General features: G+C 29.4%; 1 protein-coding gene across 1 annotated transcript; it reads left to right on the top strand.

Annotated features, from left to right (window-relative positions):
• Positions 1–2,889: 2,889 nt before the first annotated feature.
• LOC106686320 (ras-related protein Rab-27A) lies at positions 2,890–19,360 on the top strand. Its single transcript, XM_014429539.2, has 6 exons — positions 2,890–3,049; positions 4,859–5,016; positions 5,805–5,872; positions 9,597–9,711; positions 13,714–13,826; positions 15,152–19,360. Exons 2-6 carry the CDS (start codon positions 4,861–4,863, stop codon positions 15,330–15,332), a joined length of 633 nt encoding a protein of 210 aa, XP_014285025.1. The 5' UTR covers positions 2,890–3,049; positions 4,859–4,860; the 3' UTR covers positions 15,333–19,360.
• The last annotated feature ends 1,303 nt before the right edge of the window (positions 19,361–20,663 follow it).

Below are 20,663 nucleotides of genomic sequence, written 5' to 3'. Positions count from 1 at the left end.
TCAGGATTCCCTATTTGGTTTAGGATGGACCAATGAAATTTCGTATTAGTTGAGGGTTTATTTTTGTTTTGGACACGAGGAAATTGACAGCTATGATTTACCTTAAATATTTGGATATTTGTTGAAGAATATATGCTAAGTATGTAGATTCCTACGAAACCAATGAAAAATAAATATAAAACCACCTGATAGAACATGATCTCAGTGAAATAAATGAATAAAGTGTCCTGTTACTAGACGAAAACAAGCCACTCTCTCAGCTCTTCTAAGATTACTGGGTATTCCTTTATCCTTATGCAGTAGGCTCTCCCACTTTTTCCTTCCACTTGAACTTTGTGTCTAGCGCTTGTTCTGCCCTTACAATAAAAACTTATTGATTTTACTGTTCTGTAGGAAAGTGGTAGAACAGACTGGTTCTCTGCACAACCGAGCTTAGCCAACTTGTCAGGTTATTCATTACCATTTATACCAACATGGCCTGGTATCCACTGCAGAGCTATAACTCTTCCTCTTTTCTTCATGATAGCAGCCATGTTTCTGCACTTTTATTCCATGGGTGACCCTGCAGCACCTGGTGTTAGTTTTTGTATTACGCCTTGGGAGTCGCTGAAGATTACAGTGTTGTCATCGCATTCAATAGTGACTTCCATCTCGAAGCAAATTTCTGCATCATAATTATCACATCCAGCTCCAATGGGAAATGATAGTTGAAAGTAGATTGAGTATACACCTGCTCCAGCTCCTATTTAATACCGGACGGAGACCCATCAGTATAAATGTGCACCCATTGTTCTATGGGGTATAGCTCATAAATTGTTCTTAGTGCAGCAGCTCTAAGCTCAGGTTTAGGGCAATCTTTCTTGATCCGACCACATGTCAGTTTGAGTCCCCTGTAGACTTCAGCGGAATCTGCTTTGGCACGTTTGCCACAATCATGTAGGAAATGCTTTGTGTCTAGTGTTTGTCCTGCCCTTACAATAAGAACTTATCATTGATTTTACTGTTCTGTAGGAAAGTGGTAGAATAGGCTGGTTCTCTGCACAACCGAGCTTAGCCAACTTGTCAGCTTGTTCATTACCATTTATACCAACATGGCCTGGTATCTACTGCAGAGCTATAACTCTTCCTCTTTTCTTCATGATAGCAGCCATGTTTCTGCACTTTTCTTCCATGGGTGACCCTGCAGCTTATATTCTGCCTTTCCTCAGTTGGTAGGTCTATCTGGTGAAGCATTTCATCAGCTTTTGAAATAAAAGTGCGATGGGACCTCAGTCATTCATTCGCTTTACGATAATCCAACCAGTGTTCCTCTCGTCGCATAAGCTTTTCACAAAGACAGAGAGCAGATTTCTCCCTCCTATCCTGTAGTGGTTCAAGACCTGCTTGGTTGGAGTTTCATAGATATGATGGGAGTCGATTTCACACTGCCAGTGATTATGCTTGTATGTATATATAATATGTAAGGCTTGATTTTGAACTTTGTCTAACTTTCCTAACGCTGCTTTGGAGAGGGTTATTAAAAGTTCAGCTCCATACTCCAGATCAGGCCGTAATGATGATTTGTAGGCCATACTAATTACGTCCAGGGACGCTCCCCACTTAGTCCCTGTTAGCCTTTTCATCAGCTTTTCAATTTTAATTTTCCTTTCCGAGTTGCTTTATGAATTTGTTTTAGCCCAATTGGTTCCACTTAATTGGAAATTGGACCATGTATGGAACACCTCTCACTCCCTACTGAAGGCAAGGGTGGACCCCCTCAGAAAATATTTGAAAATTAAGTAGCTTAAATACAATTTCCTGTTAAAACCCTTCAGCTGGCCTGTAGACATCAGGAAAAATTTATTAAGATAATCTGCTGAGAGAAAATTAGGTAAAGTATGTCAAACTAGAGTGCAATATTGTCTCTCTGATGAGTGCAATATGGCTGACCATCATATTGGCTGGAAGATATAATCAGGGGAGAGTAATTTAAGTCACATGAAGAGGGAGAAATAAACATACACCCATTAGTGAGACTAGAGCTACCTACTAATTCGCTGATTGGTGAGGAGCCTAGAGCCCAGATCCATTGCAACTTTGAACAGGGGAAAGGGCTTGGATTCATGGTATAACTATATTGAAACTTTTACCTATTGCATTATGGAAACCTATGCTACACTCAATGTCCAAGGAGAGATGTCCCGTAATAATTTTTCTTTATTTATTTTCAGTAATATTTACCTACACTTGTTCAAATTTTAATCTGATTTTATGTTTCATGAGAGAAATAAAGTCATCTATAGGCTCTACATGAAAAGGCTTCCAGCACTTCCAGGTCCAGAGTTATCAATATTTGTGATTACATTATTTTCATTTTTCGACATATCCTGAATCGGTATAGGTTGTGTCTGGTCCATTAGAAATCAAAAACCAAATTTCGATTTTATGGTGCTTAAGCCTTTTTCCAAAAATTACGTAGGTACGTTGTCAAAATCCAGTTAAACGAGGGAAAGTGAACGACAGCGGTGCTATAGAAATACTTGATAAATGCTTAGTGAGAAAAAAATCTTACATTTGGACTCGGGTATACGAAAGTAGGCAAGAAAAGAATGATAGCTTTTTTATATTTGCTGAATGAGGTGTTAGTTTGTTATATCGTTTCAACCATTGATTCATAAAGATAACATCAAACAAAGGAGGGGAGATTGAAACTCGCTCTCGATAGTTTCTTGCTATTTAATATTTTCTACATCAAAGATAGTACATCTTTGATTAAAATTACCTTTACAAGAGGGGCTTGGATTATTAGGCTAAAAAACGAAGTCAGAACTTAAAATATCAATCAACTGGGAAGGATGGACTCCCATTTTCTTCTTCTATGGGCAGGTAGAGAAACCTGTAGGAGTCAGCTGTTGTAATATAACCTGTTGCATAATCTTTATTTGGTTATATTAATCTAGTGTTTTGGTTTTACTCGTCATACAGATAAAACTAAATCAGAAACTTGTTTTTACATTTTAGTAGAAGCTAGTTTTTACAATTATTTTACGACCAAGTTTACTTGCTAGAGGTAATGAAAAGAAAGGTTCAAGTGCATTGAAATATATGAAATTTTCTATTTAGGTTGTATGTTATTATTGAATGTTTCATTTAATTTTTGGAGCATTCAAAATAAATTTTTTTATTAAGAAATCTTTTCTTCAGTATTTTATAAAATTCTTGTTGTATTTACTTGTATCCTATTTGGAGTGATATGAAGGATAAAATGTTTATGATCTCTCTAGATTTTGATCCTCTAAAATTTCTTTGGTTGCAACATTATTTATTAATTTCAGTGATATACCTATGAAATATTAGTTTATTTTATATATATTTAGCAAAATGTATAGACTACAATTTTATCATCACTGAATTAAATCCAATTATTTGTAAATAAAACTAATTTTCCTCAGTTCTGATTAAACACCCATAATTCTAAATTATTGGATATTGCATTCATTAAAAATTTGGCATCTTTAAAGTTTTTCTTTAAATGTGCTATCTATTGAGTTGTAGTATAATATAAACTGATGAAGTATATACGTACGCTGTCCAGAAGTTAACTTATTAATTAATTATTGCATTATTGAGTGTCAGGTTATTAAAACTATAATAAAAGTGTTTGATTTTTCTTTAGTTTTATTCATGATACATCGTATGTATGAGCTTTTTAGCCCTTGTGAATTTTTTCATAGTTTGTGCGATTGTTGGATCTTGTCACTGAGGTACAGCCCAAACGAAAGAACTGTGTATGAAGAGACAACCCTCCACTTTTGGGTTCTTCATTCGTGGTACAGAAGACTCGGAAAGGGTTCATTGTATTTTTTCATGCCATGCATCTGTCCTGTATTTTGTTTGTCCCAGCCCCTGACATGGTACCCTAGATCCCTATCCTCTTCATGCACCAGATTCTAAGGCTGTGTACTGGTCATAAGATTCGTAAGCCTCAGACGCATTATGTCTATCAGTCAAGTGGAACCAAAAAGTCTGCCATAAGTCACTATACTTAGTTGATAGAAGCCTCATCAAACAGATTTATACCTCTGTTAGAGTTAGAAATAGATAATGACAATATTCATGCAAGATTCCTCCAGTGGGATTGCTTAGAGCATACAATTTTATCCATCCTTAACGATTTTGAGCATGTTCGATCACCTTACTACCTGGTTTGGGGTGTGTGCAAGACCGAGGAGAAAGTTTCTGGCCAATTTTGGTGGCTTTTGCCTCTTTAAATGACTGCTGGGCATGAACTCAATTATATGCAATATTCTCTTGTAGGTTATAAACTATATTATTATTACTGCTTTAATTGGATCACAGCTGTCAACTTCTACTTGTGTAGGATGGATGAACTAACTCTCCAACTAACTCCATAGAAGATCCTATTCAGTTTGGAATGGACATAAATTCGCATAAATATGAATTTATTAGGTACTGTTTTATTAGGTTATAAAAGAAAAACAAAGGTCGACCATCATCTCATTGTATGTAAGGTAGTACACACTCATTCAGCATGTTGATTGACAGTTCTAAACTTGCACCAAGATGACTTGTGGCATTTATAGGAATAGTTGAAAGTGGGTTGAGCAAAGCATGGTTGGTGAATTCTAGGATATATTTCTTCTCACGTTTTTTGTCTTTAAATTTATTGTATACAAATTATTGCTTATAGTTTTAGTAAAACAAACACAAGAGCACAGTGCTTGGTTTGAGATCTAAAACTTATTTATTTGAGTTCAGTTTTTTATACGTTAAATTATTAATGTTATTACTGTTAATGATCAGTTTTTATTTTGCGACTTTATCAATATTTCTTTTTTATCAAATTTATTTAATATAGGGATGATCGCTGGTGATGACTACGATTACCTTATAAAATTTCTCTTCCTTGGTGACTCTGGTGTTGGAAAGACTAGTGTACTGTATCAGTATACTGATGGAGTTTTCAGTTCAAAATTCATTTCTACTGTTGGCATCGATTTTCGAGTCAAGAAAGTGGTAAATAATCATTCAATTTTATATTTTATTTATACTTATGTTATTAGAATTATAAAAAACTCAAAATTTATACAGTTGATAATTGATTAACCATAGAATACCAATGTGGGTAAATATAATCATATTTACTAATACCATTGAGACAACACTAGAGCTCTCTATTTCTTTATTAACTATTTGTAGTGAAAAAAGACATTACGGTATTAGCTGTTGAAAGATTTTGTTGCTTGTGCTAGGGCTTGTGAATTTTGAATTATATATATTTTCATTCAAGAAAGTGAAGATTTTTTACTCATGTTATATTTAACAGTACAATTAAATGAGTAACATTCACGCAAAAAGTAATACTTTTACTCTTACATAACGTATAATAGAAATACTAAAATGTAAATAAATATTCATATTAATAAGAATATAAAAATAATTTGCTTGGTTGCAGTGATCATTATTAATATTTTATTATTTTTCCTATGGGAAAAGATAAGTAGTTAAGCTTATAAAATTAAACTATGAATTTTCTTTCATAATCGGGTTTGTTATATTAAGATTATGTAATTAAATTTATTTATATAAATGTGTTTAAAATTCTTAAAAAAGTAATTTTTGTCTTAAAACTCCAAGTGTGAGTAAAATTTAGTCATAATTATTGTTATATTCTAATATTATTTATCTAATACTACTAATATTTATTTTATATACCTGCTAAGAAGGTTAGTATTGCAGAGTTAATTTGTTATTTTTATTTTATTGAATATTTCGTAAATGTTCATTGTACAATTACTGTTCAGGCCTATAAGATCCATGGAAAAACTAAGAGAATCTGCTTACAGCTGTGGGATACTGCAGGCCAAGAAAGGTAACTTTTTATGTGATTGTCAACTCTAGAACTTAATGTTTTATTTCTAACTGATTTGTTATAATCTTAAGCATGCTTCAGCTTACTGACGATGGCCTAGGAAACAAAAAGGTGGAATTTTTAAGTTTAATTTTTTAGGCAATTATTTAGTTTGTCCAATTGCAAATTATTCAACAGCTTTTTAAATTTTAAATTAACGGAATATTTGTTAAACATTTGTGAAATATATATCCAAGAGAATAACTAAATTAGTGGCTACTTTTCTTCTCGGAGAAAGAAAGAGTTAACTTAAGGTATTGCTGATCATATACAAGTGAAAAATTAAACTATCCAAAGACTTATCACAGTCCAGACTCATGAATGATGGTCTGTTTTGTTCTGTGAAAACAAAACATTAATTATATTCAAACAGTATTAATATTAAATACATTATATCCAAGTATAATTTAAAATTTTTAAATTATAGTATGAAATTGTATCTAAAAGCAGAATGCTTCTTTTAGCAGTGAAATATTTCTTTTTTATATGATAGTGGTTCCCAACTGATGGCCGCAAGAGCCTTGGAAGGGTTGCAGGAGGGTCTGGCAACATATATCCTTGTAATAATTTATTTTTAGAACTATTTTATTCATTATTTTTCCTGATATTTGTGTTCAGCTGAAATGTTTTTTATAGGTAAATGTATAATAAACGTTATTCAAAATGCACTTTTAAGCAACCAACTTTTGCAAATTTAGTATGAGGGATATCCCTCTCTCACAAGTCAGGAATAGGGTGGACTGCACTTGGTTTAATTTCTGGTTTAGTGGTCCGCAGATTTCTATGGGTTGGAAATCACTGGTAGTGAACAATTTTTAAAATTGTTTGAAAAAACAAAAATACAAAACAATTGTATTATCGAAGGTCAGAAGATGATATAAATTAATGCAGGTTATTATTACTTTTCACTTACTAGCTAAATCTGGCCATATTGTAGGCATATAATATGGGCTAATGAATAAACTCAAGATGGTTTAGCACAATTTTTATTTGACATTGTCCATGTATTGATATTGAAACACGTAAATTTAGATGTTTATTTCTTTGGCATGATGTACTCATATTAAATAGACATTGCTTTGCCTCAAAATAGCTTGTTTGTATAGTGCTAGACTTTGTTGAAAATAGGAAAAAATCAGCTGTATAAAAGCGATATAGCAATGCTTCTTTGTAGTACAGTTTAAATCGTTAAGCGGATAAAATTTTTGTCACAATGTGAATAAATTAAACTTCTATTTCTATTGGAATAACAATCCTTCATCATACCATTAACTTAGTTTAATGTTCATCTGCTCTAAAATATTTGAACAAGTATTGTACAAAAGAACATTTTACAAACTAACAGATAACAGATAATTCATTAATTTCTGACCATTCATATTTTCAAAACGTCAACATTTAATGAACATGTCCGGATGCTCTAAAAAATTAAAAAATGAATTTTATGAACATAGTAACTTGAATATAGAAAAATATGGGAACATCTTGCATGTCAGAAGATGCTAGAAGGGTGTGTGTGAGAAATATTTTCCTCTAACAACTTAAATCAGAATTACTCCATAGAAGAGATATTGCTGCAAATTGTTCATCATCATTATTTAGTTCACATTTTCCATTGACTCTTGATGCATATTTGGACAGGTGTTTTTAAAGAATTAAAGCTGTAAAAAATTAGATTTTTCTTGAATCACAGATATTTTGTTATATAGCAAGGTATATAGTTATAGTGGAGAGAAACTTTTGATCAAAACAAATATTTAAAATTTAAAAAAAAAAAAGTTGTTTATTAGTGCTTTAATTTCATCTTGACTGTAAAAAATATTTGAAATCATACTACAAATATATAGGAATACAAATAAGTTTCCACCATTTGATGAAAGACAGTCCCACCTGAAGGTTTTGTTGAAAATTATATGAAATTTGGTCATCTAGTATCAATATAACCTTGATGCATTAGTGATTATTTATCTGAATCTTATAATTTTTGTTTTTGTGTTAAAATGTCAAGTTTTGTGTTGAATAAGTATCATTTGTGGGAACTTTTAATTTACATCAATAGTTTGAAAAAAATCTGTAGCTGAGCGCATTGATTGCTTGTAGCATATGGTGAAGCTGGTGTAAGCGAGAGAAGTTGTTGTGAATGGTTTCAAAAGTATAAAAATGGTGAGCTTGATGTGGTAGGTAGAAAGTGTATGAAGATACAGAATTGGAAGTATTACTGGAAGAAGATTTGTCCCAAATACAAAAAGAACTTACAGTATAGGTGACTCAACAAGCAATCTTACATTATTTTAGATCGGAAATGATTTAAAAACATGGTAAGTGGGTTGAAATAAATGAACTGAAGCTGAGAAAGGTTGAACGCCTATTTTGCATTAGTGAAATGCTACTTGTCATCAATAATAAAGAGGTTTTTTTGCGTTGTATATTCACTGCTGATGAAAAATGGATCCACTGTGATAACCCCTAGCGGCAAAAATTATGGGGACCATCTAGCCATTCTTTAACATCGACAGCCAAACCATATTATCACAAAAAAACTTATGCTGTGTATTTAGTGGGATTAGTATTATGAGTTGTTCAAACCTAGTGAACCCATTAATGGAGCTTTATTCAGAACATAATTAATGAGATTGAGCCGAGGGCTTAACAAAAAATGCACCCATTAACTACTCCAGAGACCACAAAATTATTCTCCTGCATAAACTCATCTACATGTTTCGGCACTGGTCAAAATCTATTTGAAAACAATTAGTTGGGAAATCCTACTCCACCCATCGTATTCACCAACATTGCCCCTCCTGACTATCACTTGTTCTGGTGGATGGAACATCACCTATATCAGCAGTGCTTTATATTATATGAAGATACCAAAAATTGGATTAATTCATGTTTATGCTGCCAGAAAGAGGAGGGGGGAGGGAGATAGTGGCTAGTGATGGGCAATACTTTGAATAAAACATAATGTTTAATCTTTCTCAATAAATTCCTAATTTTTGATAGAAAATGGCGGAAACTTATTTGTACAGCTGATATTTAGTGACAAAACTTATCAAAGCCCATTTTCACTTTGATTGTTGTATCAGTTGTATTATACTGCATAAAATAGTATTCATGACATCAAGTTAATATTGCTTTACAAAATTATACAATATAACTTAAATAAATTATTACCTTGTAACCTTAAATAAAGTTCTTACCTTTTTGTAATATATGAGTTCAATAAGAAATCAAAATAAAATTCCCTTCTGTAAATGTAACTTTATCATGTGTAATAGTGAAGGAATGGATGCCATAAAAGATAAATTACAGGCTAGAATATTGCGTATCAAAACTGACAATTATTAAATATAACTAGTGTAATGAATTTAAGATATGGTCTAGGTTAGACAGTGATTTAAACAATGTACAATAAGAAAGCAGTTGGCCTGTAGATGGCATAAGTAGCCTAAACATTGTAAAAGGGTAATAAAGAAATATTGGTGAAAGTGAGTACAGCATTTTATTATTCAAATTACTATTTGATATCGCAGTGAGACCGTTCCTGTTAATTATAAATACTACTTGATTTCATCATAAATATTTCTTGTATAGACTCTAGAAACAATGAATGTTTAGCACGCCTATGTAATGAATGAGGACTGTTCTGATTTGACCTATTAGCCCTAACTAACACTGGCTGTAGATTTCGTAGTTTGACTACCTCCTTCTATCGCGAGTCGATGGGGTTTTTGCTCCTGTTCGACCTCACCAACGAACAGTCCTTTCTCGACGTTCGCGGGTGGCTCGAGCAGCTCAAAGTGAGTATTAATTGAAATTATTTATTTGTTTTAGTACAGTTTTATCCTCTTGCGTTTTTTTTTCCTTTCATGCTGATAGATCAAAATGTTTGCAATTCGCTTTTCTGCTTTCTCCAAGCATTGTTATGCTTTTTATTGGGTTTGCACATTTTCATTATTATTTTATATATTTTTGGAAAATACATTTATTTTAGTGTTTCTTTATGGTAATTTTTTTTAAATTTATTTTACGGACTTCTTTGTTTATTTAAAATAAAATTTGATTATTCATTATCTTTCAGCATTCTTTGATTGCATTTAATATTGTTTGAGTTGAGTTTGTTTCCTTATTTATCATATTTTCTTGAATATAGGTTGACTCTGAAGAAGTAAACATTCTTCCATTTTCATTCAAACTTTTATATTTCAATTTTCATTCATACAGCCTTTTTTTTCTTTCTCATCTGTTACTTTAAATATACCATTTTCTATGAATGTATCATCTCTGATTCCGTTTTCAATATTTTTTTTCATTTAATTTTCTTATCCTAAAATTTGTGATAACGAGTGATCGTTTTTCACTTGTTATAAATGTAAACAGTATATAGTCTCCCATGATGAAAACAAAGTGACTTAAAAGTCCTAAGCTTGCTTGATCTCAAATTTTCCTAGATTGAATCTGAATAAAAGTCGACATCGAACATAGGTGGACTCCTTTTTTTAGCAAATATAATTTCAGGAAAAACTTTGACCTATATTCAGGTAAATGTGGTATTTATTAAGTTATTATTATTTTTTTAAAATAAATTCTTATTTACTTCTACATTACAAAGTTCTCACCATAATAAGTAAAATTATTTACAATTTTAAATTCAGTCATAAGCTTGCTGTATCCCAACCTAATATAATAAATAATTTTAATTTTTTTATACAGAACATTTAAATAGTTCATATTTATATGTTCCAATTATTTACTTTCAAGATTAACACTATTAAAAACTTCCATGTGAGCTGGAATGGCAGTGTTCATTTGAAACTGTTCATATTTTATTTTTAATATCACAGAGACTTTTGGCATCTGTTTTTCAACTTTGTTGACTCTTATTTGTATAGACTAAATTTTTATCACTTTATTTTTAAATTGTATTCGATGATAAATAACATTCAAATATTTAAACAAATTTATTAATTCTTCTTAAAATTCCAATTTTTGTTAAGTGTGAATTAAGTAATAATTGTAAACAAATATACAATTAATATAAAAATCAAAACAAATAAAACTGAGATATTTTGCCACTATCAATTTTGATTTACTAAAATTATAATCATATAAGCAGAGGACTGAAATATTAACATTTTTTTAAAAATCACTCTTTTCAGACTCAAAGGACTTTATTTGCCAATTTGATGAGATATTAAAGATTTTGGTTCACATGATTAACACGCTTCCTGTCTTAGGTAGTAGAAGAAGTAAAATGCTATTCAAATCTAAAGAAATTATCATTTTGAAAAAAATTAAAAACTTTAAACATCCTGTAATCCAAGTTGCAACTAACATAAAAAAAAGTTGATAATAGGCAATAGAGTTATGTCTTAAAACTAATAAATTTAATGTTAATATTAACTTAAAATATTTTAACTTTCTTATTTCAAATATTAATTGCTTAAAATATAATAAATAGGATAAAGTTATATAGATTTTTCTTTTTATGTAGAGCTATTACTCTTTAGATGTTAAGTTCACCATGTATTTGAAGACAGCTGGAACGGCTTGATGGACAAGACCGTATCTTTTAATTCTAATGGTTCATGGTTTGTATGCTACCTCTAGATCACATTTATTTGAAAAACTTTCCTCTGCCTCATTTTCTTTATGGCACAAAGAACAGTACCTGACCCTTCAGCCCGTTTTAGTAAAATGCATGTTAGTTCCAGTTTGATATGATATTATATTTTTTTATTCCATGTTTTTTAATAGTCCTCTCCATTACCTCTTTCTTGACCAAATAGTGGCCTCGTTTTATGTACTGTACTGTATAAGAAATATTTGAACTAGAATACTTAATATTAATTATTAACATTAAACACTCGATGATATAAAACATTCACTGGTGACCTTTTTGCTCTATAAATATTAAAATACTATTTACCATATATGAAGACAGGAACAGCTAAATAAGCAATTTGTCAAGTGGTTTAAAAAAGTAATTTTATAATATTAATGGATTAATATTTTTCTGGTATTTTTAAAATTTATTTTAAATGATTTTTGAGATATTTGGTTTTAAATTTACGACTTCATTTATTTGATTATATAATTTATATTTTATTATTGTAGATTTCATATATTTTAAACATGTTTTTATTTTTTCGACCTACATTTGATATTGAATGTGTCCAAACATAGGTATTGAGAAATATTTTAAAAGATAGAATTATTACATTGTAAATTATGTTTTCAAATAATCAAATTAGTGGATACTTTCAAACCTTTGTACCGTAAAGTTTGTTTAGTACAATCAGCATGGTCAAGTTTGAAATATATTTCTTTTAATGAAATTTATAGCTGCTTTACTAAACAAACCTATCTTTATAACCTATCTCTACTACTTTATATTTCTGTTCTATAAAATAAATTATTTTAGGACATTTGTTTTTATATTTTCTTTTATAAATTTTTTTTGCTTCTGTGGCTTAAGTTCATTTATTAAAGCTTTAGTCAATATGCGCTTTAAAAGATTTTTTTTCATAAAACTTCCCACAATGGCTTACAATGTTTTTACTTTTAATGTATGAATTCATTTATATTTTAAGTTGATTATAGTTCATATTTAAATTTAAATGCAAAATTGATGCATTTATGCTATTTATTTTTTAAAAATGTATTTGCTTAAGTGGCCACAACATCCTCTATATAATGTATATTGTGGTTGTAATAATATGTCATTTTATTTTATTTAATAACATTTTGATTGTACTCTTATTTTATTGATATTTTATGAAACTAAATACATTTCATTTCTTAAATTCCAGAAAATTTATAGCAGCTTTTATATTATTTGTGGGTCACAATTCAACTATGATAGTTAACAAGTAAATACAATAGTTATACAACTATCACATATATTTGTGAACTATCTTTATGTATTAAAGATTTATTATAATTAGCACATTAAAGGTGCTTTGACATCAAAATGTTGTCGGTAACATTGTTTTTAGAATAATGTTCATAATATTTTGATGCCTACTGTTTATGCTGAGTAATAGGGACTAATATTAAACATTTTACTGAATCATTAGTAAAAAAAAAGTCAAATTTTATTTTCAAAAATTGTAATTGACATTTCTCATAGCAAATCTTTTAAAAATGTTAGTATCATGTTTACATGTTATTTATAACATGATATTAGGCAATGTCATCTCCGATTTTAACTCACTTTTAGGGAGTGAGGTAGATTAGTGGTTAAAATGCTTCATATGTTAAACAAATGTAGATCTAATCTAAACTTAGCATTGCAATTTCATTTGAAAGAAAATTAGTTGGTTTTGCTAGGGAGAGAACCAAGGTTTAGTAGACACTCTTTCTGGATTGACTCAGCCATAAAAAACTGAGTTTCTGACAATTAATTAAGAGATAAATAATGTGGCAGGATCATTGTACTTACTGGACTGTCTCTCAAGGATACTATAATCAAGAAAATTTTTATAAAATTTAGCGAGTTTTATAATTAGTGATGTAATTAACTTTCTTTGTCTTAAAATTATACTTATGGTAAATGATAGAATACGCATTCATACATTTTTTTGTACTAGTTGATATTTAGTTAAGATTATAATAAATCTAATTTTCTTGATTATATAAATTGTTTCCACTTTTGAATAGCTCATTTAAGTTACAACTAGGCGCATCAAATATTTCAGAATATATATCCAAAGATTTGCCAATTGAGTAGATGAAAATATAATGTTTCAGCTGCATTAAAAATATTTTCTTTGAACACTAACTATTCTGGTTTAATTAAGGTTCATGCCTATTGCGAGATGCCAGACATAGTCCTTTGTGGCAACAAAGCCGATCTTGAAGAAAAACGAGTGATCAGCCCGGGCAGGGCTAGGGAAGCAGCAAAACAGTTTGGGTAAGTGAAAGGTTTTAGGAAAAAATAAAATAAAATAATTATTATCATGCAGAGTCATAAAAAAATTTTTGATTTTATTTATATCATTATTAAACTTGTACCAAATTAAAATGAGCTTAGTTATTAGAACTTCTAGGAAATTGAGTAAGTTAAAATAGATTGCAGGCCGGGTAAAAATGAACACCTCTGTTTTTGAAATACAAGTAAACGACCTAGAAGATTTAGACATAATATGGGAAAAAGTTGAAATGACTTTTAAATCAAGGTTGATATAGCTGTTGTTAGAGACCATATCTTTTGAAAGAAGCCTGACTTTTGTTTTTAAATACTTGATTTTAAAATTGATAAAACATTTGTTGTTTTAAAACTATTTTCTTCTAAACCTTTTCTCTCACTCTCTTTATTCTGCCCCAAAGTTTCAGCCCTCAAGTCATCATCAAAGAGACTCTTAAAATTGATATAACCAATTTAAAATTTGTTTTTCAATTGTAGGCTGTTCAATGCCAACGTTGATTCATAAACATTTATATTCATATTTCATTGAGTTTAACTATTTAACAACAATCATGCTGACTTTGACTTCCATCAAAACAGCCCTGACGAAGCCCTGCAACTTGGGGCAAAACGTTGGCTCAAATAAAAATAGTAAACCCATTTACTATTTGAGTTTTATTTGACTGCACCCGGACCATATTCCATTCATTTAACAATTTACTTCTACATTATCACATTCTTTTCACAAGGTGAGGACTCTGTTAATAATAATTTCTAGTGCTTAATAATAATAATTTATGTTAATTGTATTTTACTTTTAACAATTGTCTAATTTCAAGATTCCAAACATCTAAGTAAAATTACAACTTTTTCTTAGGATTTAATGACTTTCTTATTTATGGAAAAAAAAAGTGGTGGTAATAGGCAGATCACAAAACTTTCTTTTTTTTATTTTAGTTATTTATTCAGCCTTATCCTACTCTGTGGGCAATGCAGGCATGCAGCTGCAGTGTAATTAACAAAAAGTTGTAAATGTAAGAATTTAAAATTTTGATCATTTGGTGTCTTTTTTCCAGTTTTTTCAACTGTTGGTTGTTATTTCTCTTCTGCTCCTCCTCCACCTTGTGGCCTTCCAGGAGCCAGTTCACTTTGCCCTAGATTGAAGCGGGCAAAGTTTTTACAAACCTTTCGCTTACTGTCCTACTTTGAGTTGAAATTAATCCTTGCTCATTTTAAAACAGCAGCTTCTATATTTTATGTATCGATAAGTGAAAGTAAAAAAAAAAATTAGTGATTTTAATTGACCTATTTTTATGTAATTATATTTCCAGAATCCCATATCTTGAAACAAGTGCCATGACGGGCCTGAATGTATCCACATCAATTGAACTCCTATTGGACCTGGTGATGGCTCGGATGGAAGCTATTGTGGACAGAGCATTGCAGCCGAACAAGGATACCGTTGAGCTTGTTGAGCCCAAAAAACAAACTCGCTCCAAATGTTCCTGCTAGTAGTCTCAAATGATAAAGAGGCTATCTTTAGGTGTGCAAACTAGAAAGGTTTTCACAATTTGCTATTGAAATTTTCAAAACTAAATGGTTTATCTAAATTAAAATGACGATTCATTTTTAATATTATTTTTGGTTTAATATCCAGAATGAAATAACAACATAAATTAATTTATAAAAATTAACAGATAAACTTTTGGCTATATACACAATCAGAATAAGTATAGTATTTTCGTAATAGTTTTCTTACCAGCCGTTTTTGTCAGTTTCATGTGCCAATTATCGAAGTTTGATACTTTACTTATCAACCTAACAGTATGTCATATCGTTAATTTAACTCTTCTATAATAATATTTTTATTTATTAATTTTTTTGCATTTTTTTTTTGCTAATTTAGTGCCTTGCTTATGAAATAATTGAAATATAGCCGGATTCCACTTGGGGTAGACCATTTTTCAGTGGATTTCCTAAAAAATCTATCCTACTTCCCCAAACATGTAATTTAGAAGTCCTTATTAAGATATTAAATACAACTTAAATAAGTATTTTTGGTATTTATGAATTGTAATTACAATCCTGTTTACTCTGAATTGTGAGTAGAAACCTTTTCAAAAGATATATTTATATTTTCAATTTCCTAATACCTTGATAATCATAAGTATTTAGTCTACCCAAAATCCCATTATTTCATCAGCTATTTGACGATTTCTGGAATATTCCAAATTTATGGTTCTTCATTTAGAACAATGGAACTTTATATTGCTTAGTCTATTTTGATTCTGTTCCATCAAGAATGTCCTAATTAAAGCAGTTGTACCGATTTTGCTGATTTATTCTATTTGAAAATCTGAAATATTTAATCTGCTGCAGGTTGTGCCTTCTGTGATACGCAGTTGGTCATGCCTAAGTACTATAATTCAAGTTACACCAATTTTTAAGTGGGAGCAAAATGCTCACAACACAACCAATGCCGAGTTAAAAACATAGTCGTTTTGCTGAGAAATAAATACCATAAAATCATTAGTATATTTCAGTATATGAAACTGGTTGCTCAAACTTAATTGTGAATCTGATGACTTTGTTCCTTGTGGAACAAAGTACTTTGTGGAACAATAGTGATTATCAATAGAACTACAAATATAAAATTAATGTTTCTAAGAAAAGGTTGTTCAACAAGGTTGACCTAAAATGTGCTAGATTATATGATGCCTAATCAACTTAAAGAAACTCCTAATGTTCTAAATACTAATTAGTTTATATCTATAATAAGAAAAGTTAATGAATTATAATTTTTATAGAAATGAATAGTAGTTTTTATAGATACACTGGTGGTAAAGAACCACGGATTAAACAACTCTTCTTTGAATTTTTTCCTTACTTAATAGATCATGTTCAGCAAGCATTTGAAATGCTAGAAACAATAATATAGGTTTTGTGAATGTTTCTAGCATTTTATAAATAGTTTTGAATCATTTTAAAGATAAAAATGGTATCTGTGGCCGTTGAATTGATCAGCCTAAAATATGGTGGAAACATGGCCTAATTTTTTAAGTCGAGTTTCTAGTTGCTACTATCACAAAACTAAGAAAATAAAAAAGGTTATGTCGATACTAATTAAATATTTTTCATTATATACTCCCTGTTACTGAATATGTTACATTTAATTAATAATTTTGGTTTTGTAATCATGCTATTGAGGACCAAATGTCTTGGGGGTAATAAGATAGATAACTTCATTATTCTAGAAAAATATAGATATTGATTCTGTAGGGTTAACACAAGATGGATATAAATGCAAATTGTATTTTTCTCCTATGATATAACTATTTTGTGCCTTCTCCTTTAAATTACAGTGTTATAAACACCATTTAAAATAAAAATTAATATTTCTATCTTCATTTTTAATGGATTGATATTGACTAATAAAATGGTTTAAATTTTCCTGATCAAAAATGAAGAATTGTTAAAAAAAAAATAAATAAATAAAGAAGCTATATTTTCCATCAATATTAACTTTTTAAATATTATAAAGTTTATATCTTTGTGAATGACATCTAATTTATTAATTTTTTAAAACTAATCAGATGAAATGAGCTCAGTAGGATAAATATTCTTCAATATTTCCTTTCTAATTTGCACGCAGTTTTATAGGCACCTGTACACTGGAGAGAAAAATCAAGCTAGATTTTACTAGTTCAAGCTAGATTTAGCACGTACAATTTAGATAACTTTTGTGGTGCTTTGAACATAACTGGAAAATTTAGTCACATATAAATTTATTATAAGTTTACACCCCAGATTCTGTCAATTCCATATGAGCTTTAGTTAGGCACTGTTAGATAATGAAAAGTAGTGATTCACAATAATTGTGTTTAGTTATAATAATGGCGTACTCATATAGCTTTATATATATATATATAAGTTTTTATAATATATATAAGTTTCATGACTATTAATATGTTAAATAATTATTAAATTGATTTGAGGATACACCCTTGTACAATTTACTTTACTACATATTGGCTGTTTTACATTTTGGTAAAAATAAAATGAACGGAAAAACTCAAAACAGTTAAGAAAACTTAAAATAAAATAAGGATCTTTATTGATGATTTTTATGGCAATATATGTATAAATATATACATGATTGACTGTATTTTTCTGAATAAGGTCGGAGTCGGTCAAATTCCTTTTTGACTACTCCCCCGACCATCTTCTTCATATTCAATATACGTTTAGTTTAAGAATGTTTTATGTTTATATTTAAGAATTATTGCTTTTGTATAATTTTCTATTTCAGTTAATACAGGGATTAAAGAGTTGGATCAAGATTGAAAGAAAAGAGTCAATTTGTATATGTTTCATGCATGGTGTCTATGATTAATTCTGAATGACTCTTAGTTACTCTTGTGTAATATGAATAGTTGTTAACAATTTTTAGACCTTTGTTTTGGAATACTTGTGATTTTTAAGTTAGTTAAATTAGATGCTCCTGATATGTGACAGGCATACATTATGATACTGGTTTATTAAGTTTTAATTTATTCCTTAGGTATAGTTATAATTTTTTTTTTAAATATGGAAACATTTTGTACACTCACATTTTATAATTTTAAATTAATATGCTGATTCAATAACAGTATATTGTATAATGTAACTTCCAAGTATTTTATTGACTTGGCAAAAGGGATAAGAGTAGTAGTTGCTGTTTTGTAAGAATTATGGCTTCTGTTTTTTCAGTGTTTAGATGTAAAGCCTATTTAGTAAGCTTCTTTTAGTCTAGTCTAAAGAACTAGACCTCTTGTTTTCTTCCAGCTGAACTTCATGAAATATACTTAATTAAAGTTTGATTATTGGATATGTAACAGAGCTCTACCAAAAAAAAATCAAGTGTGGAGTTAATTATGTATGTAACCATAAAAAAAAAAAAAAAAAAAAAAAAAAAAAAAAAAAAAAAAAATTAGGAGTTAAAAATCTTCCATATTGAAGGTTGTTTGTATTAAAACACAAATAGAAAAGAGAAAATAAGGTATAATATTCTTTCCGAACTAGTTTCAAAGTAAAATAATTATTCACCAACTTGAAGTGGTTACATACTAATTTAATTTAAAATAACTCTTGTGTTGTAGAATAAATCTCTGTTTCCGGAGATATTCGAAAGTCTATTTGAAGATTTTTTCCAAAGTAGCTTGAGTTATCCTGCTGGTTGACCAAATCTAGGTTTACTTCTGGTATATATAATTCTCTTCAGTGTACAGGGAAGTTTATTTGACATGCTAAAATGATTCTAATGAAGAAAATGTATAAAAGACCAAATTAGCAAAGTATTCATGTAGTTTTTGAAAAGACACTAGCCACTGTAATTGTTTGAATTTGTGATCATATGGCCTCTAACTGGCTCTTTGTTTGTTATTTTAATTAAAAATTATGAAATGAAAAACTTCTAAATTTATTTTTTCATAAAGAGAACATATGACTATGTGAAATATATATTATTGTCTGTTAAATAAATATTAAATATAATAAAAAAAACTATTGTTTATTATGTTACCATACTAAGCATGTTTTCCATTAGCTTATTGAAGATTTTATAAAGTTTTATATTGCTCATTGTGAGTGATTCTCAAACAGCAACAAAAATCCAAGGATCCACTATGTTGGTTACAATATGACCTAATAATATGGGAAATATTTCTTTCTAGTAGAAACAATGAATTAATTACATTGCAATGTTTTACATTTGTTCTTCATGAATATAATGCTTATAACGACGGCAGTACCAGAGCAACATTTTTCATATTCAATTACAACTTAACTTAATTTTTAAACATCTCTCATGAAAAAGATTTGACTGTATTCCAATCATAATTGAAAACTTAAAGAAATTATTTTAATACATTTTTATCCTATTGGAAGAGGCTATAGGATGCATTAAAATATATTTTATTTTTTTTAAAAAAGAAAGAATTGCCATGGACTAAAAAATCTCAGAATAAAAACAGAATAATTTTAATTAGTTCTAAATTAGATGTTGATTATTGTATTAGCTCTTATTTCTTTCACACAAGCTGGGCACAAAGGGAGGATATATATAAAGTACTTTTGATATTAATAAGAATATTAAAAATATTGCATCACTTGGAATTTCGATTAAAAAAGTAATTTTGAAATGAATCAAATATTTTACTTTTAGATTAAAGCAAAGAATAAAAGCCTCAATATCAATATAACATCCAATTGATTTATAGACATGTTATTGAGTTTAGCAAACACTGTCATAAATTAAAAGAAAATTATATTTATTTAGGATCAAACAGTCTCACATACCCCAACAGTAGGAAATGCAGGTGGTCCTACAGGTTAGCACCTGTTCTATCTAACCTGAGTCAGGAGTTTGAGATTTATTACTTGAGTACATTATTCATTTTACGATATCACTGTTTTATATTAATTTGGTGATATTGTAAAATGAATAATGTATAATATAAGAACTACTTGATATGGCCACTCCTATGACTAGCGTTTTAGGTCAACATTTTTTTAAATTAGTTCTATTAAAATAATATTTTTTTTTACGTCAGCTTTGTGGATAATTTAATTATCTTTCCAACAAGCATTTGTAATGTTCCTGGTTATTCCAATAGTTTATAAGTCATTACAGAAACTAAAAAGAAGATTAACAGGTTTCTGAGAGAACCTACCCAAATACTTTTAAAAACATCTATAAAAAATCTAAGGTACCATGTATCCATTTACGTTTATATATCATATAGCATTGCTAATAAAGGTCCAGTTTCAATGATTTTTTTTTTTGTAAGGAATTTAATCACATTT

Source organism: Halyomorpha halys, unplaced genomic scaffold (genome assembly GCF_000696795.3).
Source record: "Halyomorpha halys isolate HHAL.00 unplaced genomic scaffold, Hhal_1.1 Scaffold808.1, whole genome shotgun sequence".
In the NCBI taxonomy this organism is placed as follows: Eukaryota; Metazoa; Arthropoda; class Insecta; order Hemiptera; family Pentatomidae; genus Halyomorpha; species Halyomorpha halys.
The sequence above is the reverse complement of the archived record's forward strand: the minus strand, read 5'-3'. Positions and strand labels throughout refer to the sequence as shown.

Coding starts and splice junctions, on each gene's coding strand:
- LOC106686320 (XM_014429539.2), top strand. CDS start 4,861: ATGATCGCTGGTGATGACTACGATTACCTTATAAAATTTCTCTTCCTT. Junction 5,873..9,596: donor GATACTGCAGGCCAAGAAAG/GTAACTTTTTAT, acceptor CACTGGCTGTAG/ATTTCGTAGTTTGACTACCT. Junction 13,827..15,151: donor GAAGCAGCAAAACAGTTTGG/GTAAGTGAAAGG, acceptor TTATATTTCCAG/AATCCCATATCTTGAAACAA.